Source organism: Ailuropoda melanoleuca, chromosome 1 (genome assembly GCF_002007445.2).
Source record: "Ailuropoda melanoleuca isolate Jingjing chromosome 1, ASM200744v2, whole genome shotgun sequence".
NCBI lineage: Eukaryota > Metazoa > Chordata > Mammalia > Carnivora > Ursidae > Ailuropoda > Ailuropoda melanoleuca.
Window position 1 is genome coordinate 67,666,705 of NC_048218.1, and position 21,495 is coordinate 67,688,199.

The 21,495-nt window shown below is 37.6% G+C and overlaps 1 protein-coding gene across 1 annotated transcript in view; it reads right to left on the reverse strand.

The window, feature by feature from the left end:
- FYTTD1 (forty-two-three domain containing 1) overlaps nucleotides 1-19,310 on the reverse strand; it is a 28,558-nt gene extending 9,248 nt beyond the window's left edge. Inside the window, exons 1-4 of the mRNA XM_002916764.4 lie at nucleotides 19,058-19,310; nucleotides 14,497-14,625; nucleotides 4,945-5,093; nucleotides 1,075-1,187 (exon numbers count right to left, since the gene is read on the reverse strand). Of these exons, the coding sequence (XP_002916810.1) occupies nucleotides 1,075-1,187; nucleotides 4,945-5,093; nucleotides 14,497-14,625; nucleotides 19,058-19,166 (500 nt within the window). The 5' untranslated portion in view covers nucleotides 19,167-19,310. The remainder of the gene's footprint in view (nucleotides 1-1,074; nucleotides 1,188-4,944; nucleotides 5,094-14,496; nucleotides 14,626-19,057) is intronic.
- Nucleotides 19,311-21,495: the final 2,185 nt, after the last annotated feature.

Below are 21,495 nucleotides of genomic sequence, written 5' to 3' on the forward strand. Positions count from 1 at the left end.
AGTTTCTATTTTCCAAAAGGTACTACACCAAATGATTCCCAAAAAAAAAAAAAAGAGATGATAGTTAAGTAAAACTGCAATTCCAGCCATTCCACTTATACAAAAAACTTCATTTCAGAGTTTTTGTTTTTGAATTATCTTCTATAAGAGATGAATAAATGGTATTTGAAACCAATACAGACACTTAGCAGTTTATCAATTTCCTTTCTGCCCATTTTCTCCTTACAGAGAACAGAATGCCATAACAATAGGTGATAATTTTTAAATTTCTGTTTGCTTTCAATTTAACATTAAAATAATCTCAGCTATGGAGCACCTGGCTGGCTCAATAGAGCATGTAACCTTGATCTTGAGGTTGTGATTGACAGGCCCACGTTACACACAGAGATTACTTTAAAAAAAATTCAGCTTAGGAGGCATTCATGCAGAATTCTTTATAGTTTGTTTTTTCTACAAATATACTGTTCTATTAAGAGTAATTGAGACTGAATAACAATTTTAGCTTTCAGAATTCCCAATTTTGAATAATTCCGGCAGAGGTGTTTTTACCTAAACAATCACCTTTTGTAATTTTATTCTATATGTAAACAGAGATAATGAAGCACAGTGATGCTTTTTAAAAAAGTTTACAATTTGTTAAATTTATCAGTAATACTGGGTCTAAGAAATAAGAAAGCTATTACTGAATGCTTCCATGTTGGACGTTCAGATAGACATCCCCAATATCTGTCTTGAAAATGACCACTACAGGGGTGCCTGGGTGGCTCAGTCATTAAGCGTCTGCCTTCGGCTCAGGGTGTGATCCCAGCGTTCTGGGATTGAGGCCCACATCAGGCTCCTGCACTGGGAGCCTGCTTCTTCCTCTCCCACTCCCCCTGCTTGTGTTCCCTCACTCGCCGGCTGTCTCTCTCTCTCTCTGTCAAATAAATAAGTAAAATCTTAAAAAAAAAAAAAAAAAAAAAAAACCTTTAAAAAAAAATGACCACTACAAATACATTCATTTGATCACTTAGTGCAAGGAGTGTATCTTTCTTTATTCAGGATAACACAGTATTATCATATTTGAGTACTTACTTTCTATTTAACTGGTTAGGTCTCTTGAGAACTGCAACTGCTTTTCTCTGTACTTCATTTTGTCTCAGAAGGTTGGCCTTCCTTTTTAATGCTGGAAAATATCGTTCTATATTCTTTCAGAAGGCAAAAAACTATGTTAATCAGATTGCTTTTTGCTATATACCCCACTACAATAAACATTTCTGAAAGCAGAATGGACAGAGACTGCTTAGATTTGCATGCTGGAGAAGCTAAAATGACTCAACTACCTCCAATCTAAGTGACTGAAAAGACAGAAACCACACCATACTTAAAATACTTCCAGCAAAAGGAGAATTCAAATAGAGAGAAAAATGAATTTTTTCTATTTTGGATATGTTCAGTTTGAGGTACTCTGGGGGATGCACAGGTTATGGGGAAACATGGTCCTGGAGCTCAAGAGAAGAATCAGGAAGCCAGAAATGTAAATTAGGGGATCACTTATATAAACATGATTTTTGATTACCAAGTGAAGGAATAAGAAGGCCAAGCTCCAAAACAAATGTGTGAGAAAAAGAGGAGGTAATGACAGCAAAGAAGTCTGAGTAGAGAGTTACAGAGGAAAAAAGGAATCAAGAAAATAAGCATAAGAAATATCCACTTTTTCTCGTTCACATATATAAATTCAATCCAGCATTAAAGCCTAATTCAGATTTCTGTATTTTCCATGAAGCTTTTTCAAAAGTTCTTGGCAATATAAGTCATACCTTAAACTTAATCCAGACTACTTTATGTTTTTTAAGCATATGAGAAGTATTTCATAAACATCAACGGACTAAAAAACACAAAACTGTAAGTCTTCATTTTCATGAACATTTGGAAAAGAAGTGAATGTAAAAACAGGGATAAAGAATATAAAAAATATAGGGGAAATGCTATGAAATTAGACTAATAACCCATTCCAAGCTTTGTATTCTGCCTTTAATAATAACACCAGTATCATTTTATGGGTAAATGTAAGTTCCCTCTATGCTGCGGTCACATGTTTTTTTCCTTCAAAATACTTTGCCATATTATAACCACACAATTATTTGTATGATAATTTATTTACCGTTTATCTCAGTTCTCCATGAGGGATTTTCTATTGAGTTACTGCAGAATTCCTTACATCTAGCACATAGTCAGTATTCAATTACATTAGTTAAATGATACATAGACTAGGATAATAACAATCCAATAATACATGCTGAACGTATTCCATGGATCTAAGGTTTGTATATATGTATAAATGTTTTTAAAAGTGTAAAGGTAAGTTTTTCTTTCACAATAATTTTGATATAAAAAATTATTTTTGAGCGGAAAAACTTGAAGGTATTTATGTTAATTTTACTAAGACATTATTTATATACAATAAAATTTTAGCTTGCAATTTAATGAATTTGAGTAATTACATATAATCATGCAACCACATCATAATCAAGATATAGAACAGTGCCCTCACCCTAAAACATTTCCTTGTGCCCCTGTGCAGTCAATTCCTTTCTCTGACCTGACTCCCACCCCAGGCAATGCCTGATCTGTCACTACAGTTTAGCATTTTCTACAATTTCAAATAAATGGAATCACACAGAACATACAGTACTGTGTTTTCCTTTTGCTTAGCATGATGTGTTGAGGTGTATCCATGCTGTCATATGTATTAATTTATTCCTTTTTTATTGCTGAACAGAACTCCATAGTATGGAGACATTTATTTTTATTGTTAAAATCAGACAAGTGATTAAAACTACCATTAGTGGAAAATAACTGCTATATATATGCAACAGCAACACAACTTTTTAAGTTCACAGAAGTATTAAGTGGTTTACCATTATCAAAGTCAAGTTAAAAGTTCTATCGAACAGGGGCACCTGGGTGGCTCTGTTGGTTAAGTGTCTGCCTTCAGCTCAGGTCATGATCCCAGGGTCCTGGGATCAAGCCCCTTGTCAGGCTCCTTGCTCTTTTTTTTTAAATTTCTATGGAACCTAACATACTCTCAAGCTTTGGGAAATTCTGAATCTGAAAGAAAAAAGTTCTAGAATGATATTGACAAAATTATGTTACTGGAAGAATCCCTAAAGAGCCTCAACACAACTTTTACCTGCCAGGTACTTTAAACTGACTCTAAACAACAAAAACAAACAAAAAAAACCCAAAATTCATTCCTGGAGACAACCATTTCCCCGTAAGCACAGCCACCTGCTCTCAGTAAACACTAGTTATGTAAATGAGTATGCTATCTTTCCCACCCAGTCATTCACTTCACGGGTAAGAAAATGTACACTTTTATCTAAATAAATCTCACTAATTCACATAAACTACGGAAAGTGAGACATAAAGAAACAACATCTGATTATGGTCAGAACATTTTTTTAAAGATGTAAAATTCCTAAGTATATATAACAATTCAAGGCCAATTAAGTTATTTAGGTAACTTGCTTAATCAATAGAAAAAGATAATATGAGTTATTTATATGTAACTAGGTTTCTAATTTGCTGGAAAATAATCTGCTTCACAAGTACTATATTTGTCCTACTCAAAATATTAATCTGTATTCAGGTTGAGGAAAGGGTTTTAAGAAATAGCACTTTTCAAAACTTACCTTTGCCAAAATCATTCCACTTTGAATAAATGGATCTTACTATTCAGTACATTCATATCATTCTATAATTAACATTTTCAATTTTCATTATTTTCAAACAAAAGACCACCACATGTGGTAGTTTAATATTTTTACTGGGTCAAGTAATTAGATAGCAGTTAAACCCAACCTCCCTTCCAGTATCCATATCTCATCAATGTTTTCCTATTTTTAACAAAGATTAAGTTCTGTGATAAAGTTTAAGAGGCAAAAACAACTACTGGTGGTAAAAGTTATGGAATCTAAGACGGTGTGACTCTTACCCAGAATATATTCACATTAAGGATAATTTAAAGAATGAAGTCCTGAATTTTTTTTTACAAGTATGGATTACTTGAATAATCAGAGAAACCAAAAAAATTAAAAAATAGAATAGTAGAACATGGAATTCCTTGGTGGCTCGGACTTACTAAATTTAAGAATCAGAAGAAAAACCACCTGTGAAACTATTTAAAGGAAAGCATCAGCCAATTCCAAAATTAGTCAATTGAGAAGTAAATAAAACTTCAGTTAAACTTTGAAAAGTCATTAACTTATAATGGGTAAATAACTGTAGTTTAATTAAAATTGATACCTACCCCAGAGAAATAATAATCTATACCTAGACTTACTTACGTTCCCAGCAACATTATTCATAGTACCAAATTGGAAATAACTTAAATGTCCAGCAACTGGTGAATGAATAAACAAGATATGGTATACCCATATAATGGAATATTATTCAGTAATAAAAAAAAGAAAAACACCATAACTAAATGCCAAACCACATATTGTCATATTATTCTATTTATATGAAATGTGCAGAAAAGGCAAATTTACAGAAAATCTACAGAAAGTACATTAGTGGTTGCCTGCGGTAGATGGTGAGGTATAACTCTGAATGGACATGAGATTTCTTTTTAGATTGATGTAACTTGTTGTGATAATTGTACAACTCTGTAAATTTTCTAAAATTCACTGAATTGTACACTTAAAAAGATGAATTTTATAGTATAAAATTACACCTCAATAACCTGTTAAAAACTGTACATACACAAACACACAAAGGCAAAGGCTTCATGCATGACAATTTTTATTTATTTTTTACATAAGCTCCAAAGCACTACATAAAAACAAAATCAAAATATTCAGATAAAATACTCTCTCAACGAAAATATTCTACTCATTCATAGAAATATTAGCACAAGTAAAGGAAAAGGGTATCTGATGCAGGATTAAGCCATCATCCTACCTTATCACTTAGAGGTGGTCGATTCATAGGACTAATTCCTTTTCGAATTCCAGTTGCTTTCCTAGCTGCAAGGCCAGTGATAACTCCATAAGGACGTCTTTTTCCAGGCATTACTCTTCCTCTGCGGCTCAGACTATTCTTGCCAAAACCTGTAGGGGATTTAAAAAAAAAAAACGAAAACCAATCTAAGAATGCAATTGAAGGGCACACAGGTCGGTCACAGGGTATTCTATTTTTCTTTTTTTTTTTTAAGATTTTTATGTATTCATTTGAGAGAGAGAGAGAGCACAAGAAGGGGGAGGAGCAGGCAGACGGAGAAGGAGAAGCAGGCTCCCCTTGGAGCAAGGAGCCCGATATGGGGCTGAATCCCAGGACCCTGGGATCATGACCTGAGCTGAAGGCAGATGCTTAACCAACTGAGCCACACAGGCGCCCCTAGGGTATTCTATTTCTTAAGCAGGGTGGAAGGTACGAGGGTTTTATTTTTCATTTATTATTATTTATATAATATTTCTTATATTACTATGACATACTATCATTGCATTATTCATATGTATTTCTTTTGAAATTACATATTATTTCAGTTTTAAAGAGGCAATAAACTGCACCAGCAAGTTCCGTTGCTATAATGGACTGCAAAGGACTATAAGATTCTCATGTTTCCCTGGTAGCTATCCTCTCTCTTGCATTATTTTCTCAATGAACAACTTTCCCTGTGCAATGTGCCCACTAACATGTGGTTACTGAATGCTTGAAATACGGACTAGTCCAATTAAGATGTAACAAAAAAAGTACAATATTTCATTAATAACTTTGTATTAATTATACACTGCAAAGATATTTTGGATATATTGGGTTAAATAACATATATTATTCATATGTGGCTCACATTTTATTTCTATTGAACAACACTCATCTTCAGTGGGTCACTATCTCTTATCTCATTTACTTACTATGCTGCAATTTGGTTTCATTTCTACTGTATTTAAACTGCTTTTGCTAAAAACCCTATTGAGCTCCAATGAATATACTTTAATCTCTATGGCACATGACATAACTTGACTTTGCCTTTCCATTATGTATCTTATTTATTTTAATATATTTTTTAAAGATTTTATTTATTTGAGAGAGATAGCCAGAGAGAGCACAAGCAAGGGAGAGAGGGAGAAGCAGGCTCCCCACTGAGCAGGGAGCCCGACGTGGGACTTGACCCCAGGGTCCTGGGAACATGACCTAAGCTGAAAAGGCAGATGCTTTACCAACTTAGCCACACAGGCACCCCTAAATATTTTCTAATTATGAAAAAAATGAATATGTTCACTGCAGAAATCTTAATATAAAGTTTGAATGAAAGTAAAAGTCACCCATTATCCCATCATCTTGGGATAGCCACTAACATTCCACCCCTTGCTAGTCTTTTCTTTTACTCCTACACATTTAAAAAGTTAACATTTTTATTTCTATTTTTTAAACAACTCAAAAGACTATCACAGAGGTAATTCACAATTTTGTAGTACCAAGTGCCTAGAAAGTGCACTGAATCAATCTTCCTGGAAACCATACTTCATAATCTATGTACTATTTTGTAGTGTGCATTAACACTGCATTGTGAATATTTTCCGATCTTTAATATTCGTTCATTGTATTATTATTTTTTTAAGTACGCTCCATGCCCAATGAGGAGTTTGAACTCATGATCCTGAGGATCAAGAGTCACATGCTCTACCCACTAAGCCAGCCAGGTTCCCCTCATTGTTTTACTTTTTAATGTGTCATACTTGATCCAAAAACCTCACAATGATCACTTCACTTACTTCTAATGTTAAATTATTATAAATAACATTTTCTGGAGGGGGGAGGTGAAGATGCAACAAACTTTTTTTTAACTCATTAATAAGAGCATAGCAGGGAAACAAATCCAGTTCCAAACTGCAAATAGAAAAAGCTGGATTTTATATTCAGTGGCAGAAAAAAGGAATCTTTAAATAAGATAGCTATATTAAAACACAAAACTGGTAAATGTCTTACAGGGGGGAAAAAAGCATGATTTTCATGATTTTTTTTCTACTGTACAATTAAAAAAAACTACCAATTATATAAATTTACCTCTAATTTTAGAGTTGCAAAGTATCAGTAATATGCAATAAGAATATTACAAGTACATATGTTTAATCAATAAATAAATAGCAAGTCAAATTCACATTTCTCTAGATTTCTAGAGATAATATTTTCATACACATCTGATCATTTCTTCAAGATACAAATTTCTAGGGGCGCCTGGGTGGCTCAGTCATTAAGGGTCTGCCTTCAGCTCAGGTTATGATCCCAGTGTTCTGGGATCGAGCCTCGGATCAGGCTCCCTGCTCAGCGGGAAGCCTGCTTCTCCCTCTCCCAGTCCCCCCTGCTGGTGTTCCCTCTCTTGCTGTGTCTCTCTCTGTCCAATAAATAAAATCTTAAAAAAAAAAAAAGATATAAATTTCTGGAAGTTGAAATGCTTTATCAAATAGTAAAGCAAATTAAGGATTTTGATTCATGTTGTAAAAAAATCCCCTCTCGAATGACTGTATTTATTCATATTCCCAGGAACACAGGGGTGCCACTTTTTCCATATCATTGACAATGCCGAATATTCTTTTTAATCTTTATCACTTAGTATTTGAAAAAAAATCCTGTCTTATTTGGTAGTTTACTAGGAAGAATGGACATTTCCCATGTGTTTTTGGCTATTGCTATTCTTCCATTCAGGAACTGTCATATTTGTAAGTAGGTTTCCTGGGATCAAGTTTTAATATCCTTTGATACTTTTTTTTAAAGATTTTATTTATTTATTTGACAGAGAGAAAGAGAACAAGCAGGGGAAGAAGCAGAGGGAGAGGGAGAAATAGGCTCCCTGCTAAGCAGGGAGCCCGATGCCAGGCTTGATCTCAGGACCTCAGGATCATGGCCTAAGCCAAAGGCAGATGCCCAATCAACTAAGCCACCCAGGTGCCCCCATATCCTTTGATACTTTGAAAGAATTATATTAAATTTACAATTAATTTTTTAAGAATTGACATCTTTACAATATTCATAAACACAGTATGTCTTGCCACTTATTCAAGGCTTATCACTAAACTCAGTAAAGCTTTAAACTTTTCCTCATGTAAGTCTTTATCTTTGAGTTTATTACTCCATATTTTACATATTTTGTTGTCAATCACAAAAAAGATCCCTTTTCTAACAATAATTTTCATATTGTCATTCCTGGGATTACCAAAAGCTACTGAGGTTTTTAATTAATACCTTTCAATCAGCCATTCCACTGAACTTATTTTTAGTTCTATAGTCTTTCAAATTATTTTCTTGCGGGGGAAAAACCCGAATTATTTTCTTGGGATTACTGAGCAATAACTATTATCACCTATAAATGATATGGTCTTCTTTTTTCTAATTGCACCTCAAATTCTTCTATTTCTTACTGCAATGGTCAGAAATTCCAGGGAACCATGCTAAGTTACAATTGTGATACTGGGCATTTTTATTTTTTTCTTAAGTTTTTATCTATTTATTTGACAGAGAGAACACAAGCAGAGGGAGCTGCAGGCAGAGGGAAATAGAGACGCAGACTCCCCACTGAGCAGGGAACCCAGCACAGGGCTCAAACATGACCTGAGCCAAAGGCTTAACTGACTGAGGCACCCAGGTGCCCTATGCATTTCTACTTTGGAATTCTAATTTGGGGGGGAATGTCTTTAGAATGGTATCCTGTATAATACTACAGGTCTTCTAACAGAAACGTTTCATGGCCAAACTAAAAAAAGTTAAAATAGTTTTCTTCACTATAGGATTTCTTAGGACTAATGTGTGTGATCAATTTCTAAGTTGGGGATAATAGTGTATGTATTCCCAAACTTACTTAACTCCAGAATGCTTTTGTGTAGTGTACCTGTTTTGAGAACAGAGCTCAACGAGACAGGAAAACTTGTTATAATGGTTGAACGATTTACCAACGTATTGCCTTTCAGCTCCCAATTTACTCTTTACTGCCCTGCTTCTATTACAGGAACATTTCTCTTACCAGCTGGCACAGTGTTAAGCTTGGTAAGTAGAGAACACTGAAGAGACTCTAGAGAAAGGATTTTTACTTTCAGGTTCCACTGTACACCTCAAGACTTATTCTGGGGCACAGAACACCTAGTGGTACTCATCATCCCTCCCCAGCAAGCTGAGATTGGTGAGGCAAGAGAAGCACCAAGGGCACAAAATCTGAGTGAGTGACACCTTAAATGCTGGGCCCTAGAGATCTGCCCAGATCTAGTCCTAGGCATCACTATAGTTCTGGCCCTACTCATCCTCCATTGAATTAAAGTTGCATCACCCCCACAGGTGGCTTCCTAGTGGGTTCCACCAGAATGGCAACGCCATGTGACAGGGAGTTCTTCCAGATTTGTTGCTTTCTTGGGTACTCTGCCTCAGTCCTAAAGTACTGATTACTTTTACAACCAGGGGAAAAGCAATAAAGACACAACTTTTTAAACTGTGAAATCAAATTATTGGGTTTTTTTTAAAGTTTTATTTATTTAAGTAATCTCTACACCCAATGTGGGGCTCAAATTCATGATCAAGAGTCGCACACTTGGGGCGCCTGGGTGGCACAGCAGTTAAGCATCTGCCTTCGGCTGAGGGCGTGATCCCGGCATTATGGGATCAAGCCCCACATCAGGCTCCTCTGCTGTGAGCCTGGCCAAATTACTGTTGTTCTATGTGTGATTTCCTTCTAGAATTGCAACCAAATAAAGACTAAGCATGTTGAGGGAAGCTGTATATTTAAATTAAATCTACAACTACTTGTTATTTTTATTTGTATTAAATATGAAACAGATACCATTAACTCTGTTAATACACTGTGCTGAGTACTTTAAATGAGAACTTGATGGGGTTGATGTTAACATCTTAATTTTGCAGGTGAGCAAAAGAGGTAAAGAACAGTGACTACCCAGATGTCACAGTTAGAAAATGGCACAGCCATCAATCAAGGTGCAAGTTAGTATGGCTCCAAAAACTGACCACTTTCCAAACTGTAATATAAAAACTAAAGAATAAAAGGTAAAAAATATAATCTAGGATACATTTCCAAAGGAAAAAAATAATTATTACAGAAAAATTGGGTTCTCAGCTAGGCTTTATAAAGCAGACAAAATTTGATTAGGGAGATAAGCATAAACTTACAAGTACAAAGACATGGGTAACCACAGCGTATTGAGATATGGGGAAAGGATAAGAAGTAAATGAATGTGGCGGCCTCAAATCAGAGGGCTTTATGTGGGGATAAAGAATACACTTGACAAAGAATGAGGGGTCACAGAGTTCATGATCATGTTACATCAGTCTAGAAGCAGTATCTTTGAATGAAAAGAGGGAGGAAGAAAGCAGATGCTAGTGTAGTACTCAAACATGAAATGATAAAGGAACAAAGAAATTTGAAAGTATTCCAAAAGAATGAATGAATTAGCAAAGAGAAAGATTAAAGAGAGAAGGAATCCATTCTTATACCAAAGTTTTAAGCTTAGATGAGAAAGACTCATGAGGAAAGTCTCATTAACAAGAATAAAACTGATTAAAAGGAGAAATGTAAGATAGAATTCTATTCCTGGGTACTTTCTATTTCTGACTGCTATAGTCATCGTCCCCATACTCATTATTCTTTCCACTTTTATTTCTGTGAGTGGCTTCTCTACCTTCTAGCAAGCTTAGATCATCCATTCCTCCTTCCTCCCTTTATACCTTTAAACTAACTTCATCAGCTGTACCTCAGTTTTAGCAACGGTTCTATTTTTCACCCTTTCATTGTCCCATTTCATAAAGAAAGAAAGATCTATTCGTACTGTCCCAATTCTCTTCCTTCTTACCTTTTGTAAGTGCCTTATATTCCAAAAAGCATTATGAAGTACTAAAGACATCATCTAATATAGTAAGTCCTTAGCTTTTTTCTTTTTTTTTAAAGTAAGCTCTACGCCCAATGCGGGGCTTGCACTTACAACCCCAAAATCAAGATTCGCATGCTCTACAGACTCAGCCAGCCCGACACCCCATCTTTTCTTAGTTTTCATCCATTCCAGCCCCTCTAGAAAGCTCTCTCCTATCTTTCCAGGGTATCTTCATTCTTAGTACTTCGACTACTACCTCTATAAAGATCCTTTCACATTTTCAGCTGTACTAGAGCAGTTTAACCCTAGCCATGTACCAGAACTACATATGGAGCTTAAAAAAAAAAAAATCCCTAGGCTCAACTTTGGCAGATTCTGCTTCAGTAGAAATACAGAGCATCAGTCTAGTTTATAAAGCTCTACAGGCATGACCAAGATTGACAACAATTAAAACTAGAGATGGGAATTTTCATCTTACGTTTGAATCCTTAACCCATTCCCTTCGTGAATCTCTCTCATATACCTATCAACTTGCCTCAGTACTTTCTGGAGTCTGATCAATTACACAAAGATTTGAAGGGTTTTTGGGAAATGTCGACTCACAGAGCAAATACAATCATATTACTGGCTCCTTTCCAAAGCAACATACAAATATTCCCCTGTCTCTCCTACCTCTAAAAGAAACACCATTCTCAAACTTTTTGGTCTCAGGACCTCAGTTTTGTTTGCTTAAGACTTTATGTATTTATCTGAGAGAGAGAGAAAGAGACAGTGCACAAGTGGGGGAAGGGGGGAGGGAGAAGGAGACTCCCCACTGAGCAGGGAGCCGGATGTGAAGCTGGATCCCGGTACCCTGAGATTATGACCTGAGCCAAAGGCTTAACCGACTGAGCCAACCAGTCGCCCCTCAGGACTCCTTCATACTCTTCATTACTGAGAACTCCAGAATTTTTGTTTCTGTGGGTTTATGTTTATTGATATTATCATACTAGAAATGAAAACTAAAACATTTAAAAACTATTTATTTCATTAAAACAACAATAATAAACCCACTAAAGGGCAAACAACATATTTTTAATGAAAAACAACAATAATTTTCCCAAAAAACCCCAAAGCTATTTAAAAGGAATGATAGCACTGCTTTGTATTTTTGCAAATCTCTTTGGTAATAGAAGATAGCTACATTCTCGTATCTGCTACCACGTTCAATTTAATTATTACACATCATGTAGACTCTGGAAAACAATCGTGAGAGGGTAACACTGAAAACACAGTTAATGTCTTAGTATTATTACAAAAATAGTTTTGACCTCGTGGACCCCTTGAATGTTGGGGATTCCCCAGGCCCCTGCACAACACTTTGAGAACTGATGCTGTATACTATTCCACCACTGAAGAGCGTTCAGGTTGTTTTTACAAATATTTATGAGTGACTAAATTATATTTTGGGCCAAGAATTAGGAAGATTTTATTCACTTATTTGTTCAGCCATCAAAAATAATTTATTCAGAGGGGCACCTGGCTGGCTCAATCACTAGAATATGAGACTCTTCATCTCCGGGTTGTAAGTTCAAGCCCCAAAGTTGGTTGTAGAGATTACTTAAAAAAAATAAAATCTTAAAAAATACATAAATAAAAATAATTTATTGAGAGTCTGCCAAAGGCTCTCTATCTCATGTGTTCCCCAAGCTAACATCCTCATTGATGTTACAATGTGGAAATCTGAACTTCTAACCAATCAGAGTTTGAGACAATCTTCTATCTCTCTGCACATTCAGTGACAGAAGCAGATGTTCTATTTTAGGCTCTGTCACATGTAACTGGAGAACAAACAAGCACAGGTTCAATCTTATAAGATCCTAAGCTGCCCCTAGGTATCATTTATCTTAAAGCTCAGATCATAACCCCCACTACAGGAAAGCTTTGCTTATCCTTCATGGACCAGATCCTATTTTACCTTATCCATTAAATTACCACTGATTTTCTTAGCACAAAATCTATCTAAAGTCCTATGGTACTACTGGAATTTCTCTCATGACATTTCTCAACTCCATGCTTTTTGTCCTATCTCTGTTACTAGAAATTCCTTTAAGTAAAAGATCACATCTCTAAATACCCTGAGAACCTGGGCAGTTCAGGGCATTTATCATGTATTTAACATGTGGCTAGTGTTGACAAATATACTTCCGGCTTCTGTGAACTCTGAAATTATTTTAAAGCAAATCACATCTAAAATACGGTATGCTGAGTAAGATTTATAAGAATCTTTAAATATAAACCACTGGAATTCAACATTCATTTGCTATAGCTAAATATCTTTCACAAAATTTACTCGCTTGGGTTCAGCTGTTTAAGAAATTACTAGAGAAGGGGCGCCTGGGTGGTTCAGTCAGTTGAGTGTCCAACTCTTGGTTTCAGCTCAGGTAGTGCTCTCATGGGACATGGGGCTGAGCCCTGGGAGGAGTCCCTCATCAGGCTCTGCATCTGGCTCTGTGCTCAGCGGGGAGTCTGCTTGGGATTCGCTCCCTCTGCCCCTCGCCCCACTCATGTGCATGCACACACACACGCACGCACGTGTGCTCTCTCTCTCTAAAATGAATAGATAAATCTTAAAAAAAAAAATTATTAGAAAAGAATAAAATTTTGTGTAGGGTCTAACCTCAGTTACAGACATATTCTGAGGGTATGATGGCATACTAACTGTTAGATATAGATAGAACTAATTAAAATCATCCTCAGCCCCCAGATAATTATTTTTCATGTTTTTTAACACACAGGATAAAAGACAACTTAAGAGCTAGTTCATCAAATATTTGTTACATGTGTAAAAAAAGATCTAGAGTCTTTTAATTTGGACAAAGGTTTATTCTAAAACACTGATATAACTGCTAAAAAAATTAATGAGTCATATCAAATTAATAGGGTTCAGTTACCACCTTAAACCCATTTTGGAACAAGATGGCTGTATATAAATAAGCTTCCAAATTGCCAAAAATAACTTTATATGTACAGTTCCAAGATCATTAGGTCACATCTAAGGCACTTAATTGTGAGTGTTACCTTTTGAGTATTTAACAAATCCTAAAAGCCCTAGATGATAATATAAAGAGTCTGCAAGTATTTTCCATGCAGAATAGTGTCCATATATTTAAAAAGTTCTCATATAGAAAAGAAACTGTAGAGTTAACAGGTGGGCAAGATTTAATTCAAATTAAGAAAACTTCCTAGTAAACAGAGTTGTCTCCAATAATGGAGTTGTCTTGTGGAGTAGTATGATCGTTCACTGGATATATGCTGGAGCTATGTAATTACCCACCAGATAGAGTGTTAAAGAAATACCTAACTGGGAAGGAGATAAAACCTCATGATATGTAAAATCCTTTACAATACCGTAGCCCTAAATATAACTTATGCTATTTATATACTCACGGTACCTTAAAAATGACCTAATGTTTTTAAGAAACAAGGTTATCACTTATTTAAAGCAACTTAAAATGTTTACCAGATTTCAAAATTAAACAAAAACCTGAGAGTAAATACAAATTACAAAGGGTACTAATACATTTCCTCCATGTTTTAAGTATATACTAAAGATAGCATACCCACAAGTAATAGCTCTTTATTAAACCTTACTTGTAAAACTTACCAGAATTCTGTTGGATTCCCCATCGCACTCTCATCCTGAATTGCCGAGCACTACTTTGCTGGAGTTTTCTATTTAGTCTCGGAAAATTCTGCTTCTTTCCTTCCTTTCGATTCAATTTGATGATATCATCTGTGATATACGAGATGTGATGATTATTTCCAGTTTAATCTAATGACTCAATTACTCAGTCTCATTTTCTAGTTGATAGATTTCCTATGTCCCTAACTTCTTTGCTACTTTGAAAGCACTTTTGTAAGAAGATAAGATAAAAAGTCAAATCAGCCAATATACTTGCAGCACTGAAGAAGTTTTGTAGGAAAAGTTCAATTCACTAGCCCAAAGCAGATCTACCAATTAATGAAGATTTCTGTTATCCACAGTATTTCTTAACCTGATGCATACAAAAAAGCATAAGCCTGTTTACAAAAATTATTCATATTTACTTTCCATAATCACAGAGATGTCTAGTTTTTAAAGATGACCACCTTCCAATAAAACCATAAGCATAAAAAAAATAAAATCATTCAATTAAAAGTGTATATTTCTAAAGAAGTTCACCTCAATTCAGCAAATATTTATTGAGCATACACTATGTGCAACTAACATACTGACAGGCTGTGCTAGAATGAAAACAAACAAAAGTAAAATACAGTCCCTCTTCTCAGTTAAGTTTAAAATTACTGATAGAACCAGACAACAGCTAATATGAAATAAAACAAGTACATAATAAAGGTATAGTACAAAAAGAAAATAATATGGATTTTCCACTCCTCTTGCAAAATAATTCAGGATTACCTTACTTTGCTTTCTACCTGATCTTTCAAATCCTCATTGTTCTCAAAAACACTTTCAACCTCTCCCAAAGTAATTTACAAACATCACATTGCTCTAATACTGTAGCACAACAATATGAAGATCAGGAAGCTAAATGTACTTCAGATTTCTATCTACAAATGTCAAAAGATTACTAGAAGTCAAAAATACTAATTTAAGGGGCGCCTGAGTGGCACAGCGGTTGGGCGTCTGCCTTCGGCTCAGGGCGTGATCCCGGCGTTATGGGATCGAGCCCCACATCAGGCTCCTCTGCTAGGAGCCTGCTTCTTCCTCTCCCACTCCCCCTGCTTGTGTTCCCTCTCTCGCTGGCTGTCTATCTCTGTCAAATAAATAAATAAAAATCTTTAAAAAAAATACTAATTTAAGAAATATCCAAATACTTTGTCCACAGTCCCAACTCCAATATTAATTTTGATGATTGGTAAAGCAAATAAACCTGGTCAACAACTTAATAAAATCTCACAAAACTAATTAACCTCAATTATTCTTTCCAAACTGCTCTAAATACAAGAACCTAACAACTACATTAATATAATTAGTATTTTCTGAAGTAAAAGGAAGAATTATATATTGTGGGAATCCTTTCTTATATATTACACTACCTAACCCATCAGTAATCTTTAAGACACTTAATCACAAATATTCATTAAAAAAATTCAAATCTCTCCAAAGTACTTTGCTATCTTCTTGAAGTCAGTCCTTCCTCTAAAATAAATTCATGCACATACAAGACACTCAAAAATATTTGTTTTAAAATAAAAAGGTTCCGGGGCCCCTGGTGGCTCATTTGGTTAAGCATCTGCCTTCAGCTCAGGTCATGATCTCAGGGTCCTGGGACCCAGTCCCGCACTGGGCTCCCTGTTGAGTGGGGAGTCTGCTTCTCCCTCTCCGTCTTGGCCCTCCTCATCCCCACTTGTGCGCGCTCTCTCACTCTCTCAAATAAAGGAATAAAATCTTAAAAAAAAAAAAAAAGAAAAAAGGTTTCATGAAATCAGATACATGAACATGTTATATTCTCAAGGGGCAGAAAGGGAATACTTTTGAAACACTACTTTCCTTTAACAAGGTACTACTTATTCTTCACCAGAAGTCTGAAATCTCAGAGCCACGAGAGTACACCAAAAAATGAATTTGCTGGGGAATCATTTAAAAAAAAAAAAAAAGTTGAAGCATAATTTTGACTAACCAGGTTAATTTTAAAATAGAGCATTTTATAAAGTATAAACATAACAAAATTAAAAGTAGCGAAGCATATAAAATATAAAATCGCTTTATATTTAAATGTTTTATCATCTAAATCCTCAAGTTAAATGATTGTGGATTCTTCCAATCTAAAAGAAGAAAATGGCTTTCTCCTACTCAGGTAGGTAGGGTACGTATCAGGGAAAAAAAAAAAATTTCTTCCATGACAGTAACTAAGAAGCGTTGTTCTCACTAGTATTCATTTAATTCTCACAACAATTCTATGAAATATTGTAATACCTATTTTCAAATTAAGAAACTGAGCTACAATGAGGCCAGCTATTGGTAACCTTGGAAGATATTCTATAAGAATATTCATATAATTCATACAGTCACAATTTAAACAAAACTCAGATTCTAAACCTCTGCAGACCTGATAAAGTGGAATATTCACAAAGCATAATAATTGTATAAAATAGGTATCATCTCGGGGTGCCTGGTTGACTCAGAACGAGCATGCAACTCTTGATCTCAGGGTCATAAAATTGAGCCCCAGGTCAGGTATAGTGACTACTAAAAAAATAAACAAACTTAAAAAAAAAAAGGTACCATTTCTTCATCCCATTTCTGTAAAACTCTCAATTAATAAAAAAAGGAACCTGAACCTATCTATTCTTGGAGGAGAGAAAAGAAACCAACATCTATTTTAGCTATCATAGCACTCCGTTTCTACCTTCAAAGAGAATTATCCCTCCATTTTCTTCACTTGAACATCCTAACCACCAAACAAAACACATACAAAAACAACCTAGAAACTTAAAAAAAATGTATTGGTTATTATAATACAGGTTTAACACTTCCTGCAACTCGACACGGTTTTCTGACCTATATGATTTGGGGCGAGTTATTTCTCTATGCCTCAGGTTTTGTAAAACAGGAATAACAACAATGGTCTATATAGTGTGTTTATGTAAATATAATGCTTGCTGTGTACCAGGTAGTGTTCTGAGGCAGTTTATATATGCCTATGGACTCATTTAATACAGCAACCCTCTGAGACAGACAAGCACTATTACCACATTTTACACATGAAGCACGAGAAATAATTTGCCTGTGACCACATGGCTAGTAAGTGGCAGAGGATCCGAACTGAAGACAGTGTGGTTCTGGATTCCATGCTCTTTATCATTAGAAGCACAAATTTCATAGAGTTATTATGGGGCTAAACCGAGTTAACACACATAAAATGTTTAGGTCAGTGCCTGCAAGGTGGTAAGCACTCAATAAATACCCGTTATTAAATTTTTCTTGGCCTTAGCCGAAAAGATTTCTCGTTTCTTTAGAGTTCACTACTATCACTAAGACAAGACTTGAGGTCAAACCTACTATTTCTGTCGATTTACTTAATTCACGTATTAGATTCTGATGTGCGGTAATCACAACAATCCAAGAGTTCTTGATTTTTGACTAAAAACTTTGCAGGAAAACCACAGCAAAAAAGAAAAATACCTTCCTTGGAAAAGTTACACACCTCTGTATCCACCTGCCAGGTACTTCTCAAACACTTATTCAAAAAACTATAGGCCACAGAAAGAGCAGGCTTCTACCACATCTGATAACGGTAACTTGAATCTCTACAAAAAAAGTAACTTCTGAACCGGCTAAGCCAGAGGCTAGTGCCTCACTAGTGTTAGGTATGAATTTTTAACTGAATCACCGACCCTCCTACTTTTGCAAAATCCTCACCAAAACACCCCACTCCTCCTTATAGGGGCTGGACCCCTCACTTCAGCCGGCTTCCCATTAATCCATGTCAATCTCTCCCTCGGTTTTTTTTTTTCCTAATTAGCTAACTTGAGGCCTAGATAAGGAGAGTGCGCCTTTCTAGGCACCTCCTAATAAAACACCATCTGATGGAGCCTTGCCTGATGATATTTTCTGACAAACGCTCCAGGGTGGGTGCCCCGACGGGGCCTCGAGGTCTGGCGCCCGGCAGCGATGGCCAACTCTCGGGGGCGTCTCTGCGCTGCCCGCACCGCGCCAGGCGTAGGCCTGGCCACACAAAATGCCCAACAAGCCCTCCCGTGAACCAGCGACTTCAACCGAACGCAGACCCAGCCGGGCTCTCAAAGGGCTTTCTTCAGCAAGGATGGCTCGGTCGGACCTCTCCCCTCGCTCCCCTGACACCGCCCACAGCAAACACACTTGAGGGGAAACCCGCGGAGTTTTCCTCACAAAGAGCCGGGATCGTCCGCGAGTGGTAGCGTTCCTCGACCCTCCAAACCCCCCAGCCCGCAGCGCCGCCAGCCCCCACTTCCCCTCCTCAGACACAGCCCCGCCGAGGGGACGCCCGAGTCCCTCCGGCTCAACCATCGCACCAGCTGGCGCTTCCCCCGTCCCCGCGGGACCTGACTTGGTTCCGCCCACCCGCGAGGAAAAACTCGACCGACAACTGCGGCCAACCGCCCCTTCCCCCACAAACCGCGATACTTGGTTCCACCCACACCCTCCCCCCACTCCAACTCGGTCCAACTCGGCTCCTTACCCAAAGACATATCAATTTTGTCAAGGTTTTCATTGCTGCGGGCTTTCGGCGGCGGCGGCGGCGGTGGGGTCACCGTAGCTCCCATTAACCGGGTACCAAACCGGTTCATGGCTGGGGACGTCGCGCTGGAACAGTCAGCGGAGAAGGCCAAAGACCGAGGCCTGCCACCTCCCACTCACGCACGCAGACTAGCCGCACCGAGGGAACGCGCACGCGTGCTGGCGGTACCCTCGCTCTCCCACCCGCGGCTGCGGACGGGGGGAGGGGCTACAGAGACGAGCGGCCGGCGAGAGGGGCTCCGCGCCCGAGCTTGCTCCTAGCGGCCCTTGCCGGACAGGAGGAAACATTGCACCTGCTGCTCTGGACGCTTGCAAAGGCCGCTGTTTCAGCTATTCGCCTTTCCGCCCAAATTGGGGGATGCTGGACCCTGAGCACCTCAGGATCGCATGCCTTAAATGAGATTGTGTTCCTCCGTGTCCTTCCACTCTGTCCTGCTTCAGAAAGGCCCCCTACGCTTTGGTACACACGAACCTTTCACACCCCACAGCAATGCAGCCTCAGAGGCAGGATAGACCCTATAAAGTTTAGTTTGCAGAACTGCGTCCCAGCTCCCCTCTCCCAGGCAGCTCCTCCACCTGCAACATGCGGAGTCGCCACGTCCGGATGCAGAGCAAAAGCTGCAGTAACAACTGTTGCGTCACCTTACCGATAAACGCAAATGCTAACGTTTCCGCATCTGTACCACTTCTCAACAGGCACTCTCAAAACATTTTACACGGGGAACCAGAAAAGGCCCCGAATCTCCAAGGAACTGTTGAAAAGGAAAAACAAAGCTGGGGGCATCACAATGCCAGATCGAGCTGTACTACAAAGCTGTGATCACAAAGACAGCATGGTACTGGCACAAAAACAGACACATCGACCAATGGAACAGAATAGAGAACCCAGAAATGGACCCTCGGCTCTTTGGGCAACTAATCTTTGATAAAGCAGGAAAAAACATCCGGTGGAAAAAAGACAGTCTCTTCAATAAATGGTGCTGGGAAAATTGGACAGCTACATGCAAAAGAATGAAACTTGACCACTCTCTCACACCATACACAAAAATAAACTCCAAATGGATGAAAGACCTCAATGTGAGACAGGAATCCATCAAAATTCTAGAGGAGAACATAGGCAACAACTTCTATGACATCGGCCAGAGCAACCTTTTTCACGACACATCTCCAAAGGCAAGAGAAATAAAAGATAAAATGAACTTATGGGACTTTATCAGGATAAAGAGCTTCTGCACAGCCAAGGAAACAGTCAAAAAAACTAAGAGACAGCCCACGGAATGGGAGAATATATTTGCAAAGGACACCACAGATAAAGGACTGGTATCCAAGATCTACAAAGAACTTCTCAAACTCAATACACGAGAAACAAATAAACAAATCATAAAATGGGCAGAAGATATGAACAGACACTTTTCCAATGAAGACATACAAATGGCTAACAGACACATGAAAAAATGTTCAAAATCATTAGCCATCAGGGAAATTCAAATCAAAACCACACTGAGATACCACCTTACGCCAGTTAGAATGGCAAAGATAGACAAGGCAAGAAACAACAATTGTTGGAGAGGATGTGGAGAAAGGGGATCCCTCCTACATTGTTGGTGGGAATGCAAGTTGGTACAGCCACTCTGGAAAACAGTGTGGAGGTCCCTTAAAAAGTTAAAAATTGAACTACCCTATGACCCAGCCATTGCACTACTGGGTGTTTACCCCAAAGATACAGACGTAGTAAAGAGAAGGGCCATATGCACCCCAATGTTCATAGCTGCATTGTCCACAATAGCCAAATCATGGAAGGAGCCGAGATGCCCTTCAACAGATGACTGGATTAAGAAGCTGTGGTCCATATATACAATGGAATATTACTCAGCTATCAGAAAGAACGAATTCTCAACATTTGCTGCAACATGGACGGCACTGGAGGAGATAATGCTAAGTGAAATAAGTCAAGCAGAGAAAGACAATTATCATATGATTTCTCTCATCTATGGAACATAAGAACTAGGATGATCGGTAGGGGAAGAAAGGGATAAAAGAAAGGGGGGGTAATCAGAAGGGGGAATGAAACATGAGAGACTATGGACCATGAGAAACAAACTGAGGACTTCAGAGGGGAGGGGGGTGGGGGAATGGGACAGACTGGTGATGGGCGGTAAGGAGGGCACGTATTGCATGGTACACCGGGTGTTATACGCAACTGATGGAGCATCGAACTTTACATCGGAATCAGGGATGTACTGTATGGTGACTAATGTAATATAATAAAAAATCATTAAAAAAAAATTTTACACGGTACTAGCTACCTTAATAACACCTCATCTTCCCTTAGGAGAGGGGTAAGTACCGCTTTTTGTTTGGTTGCCTTTTTCTCTAATT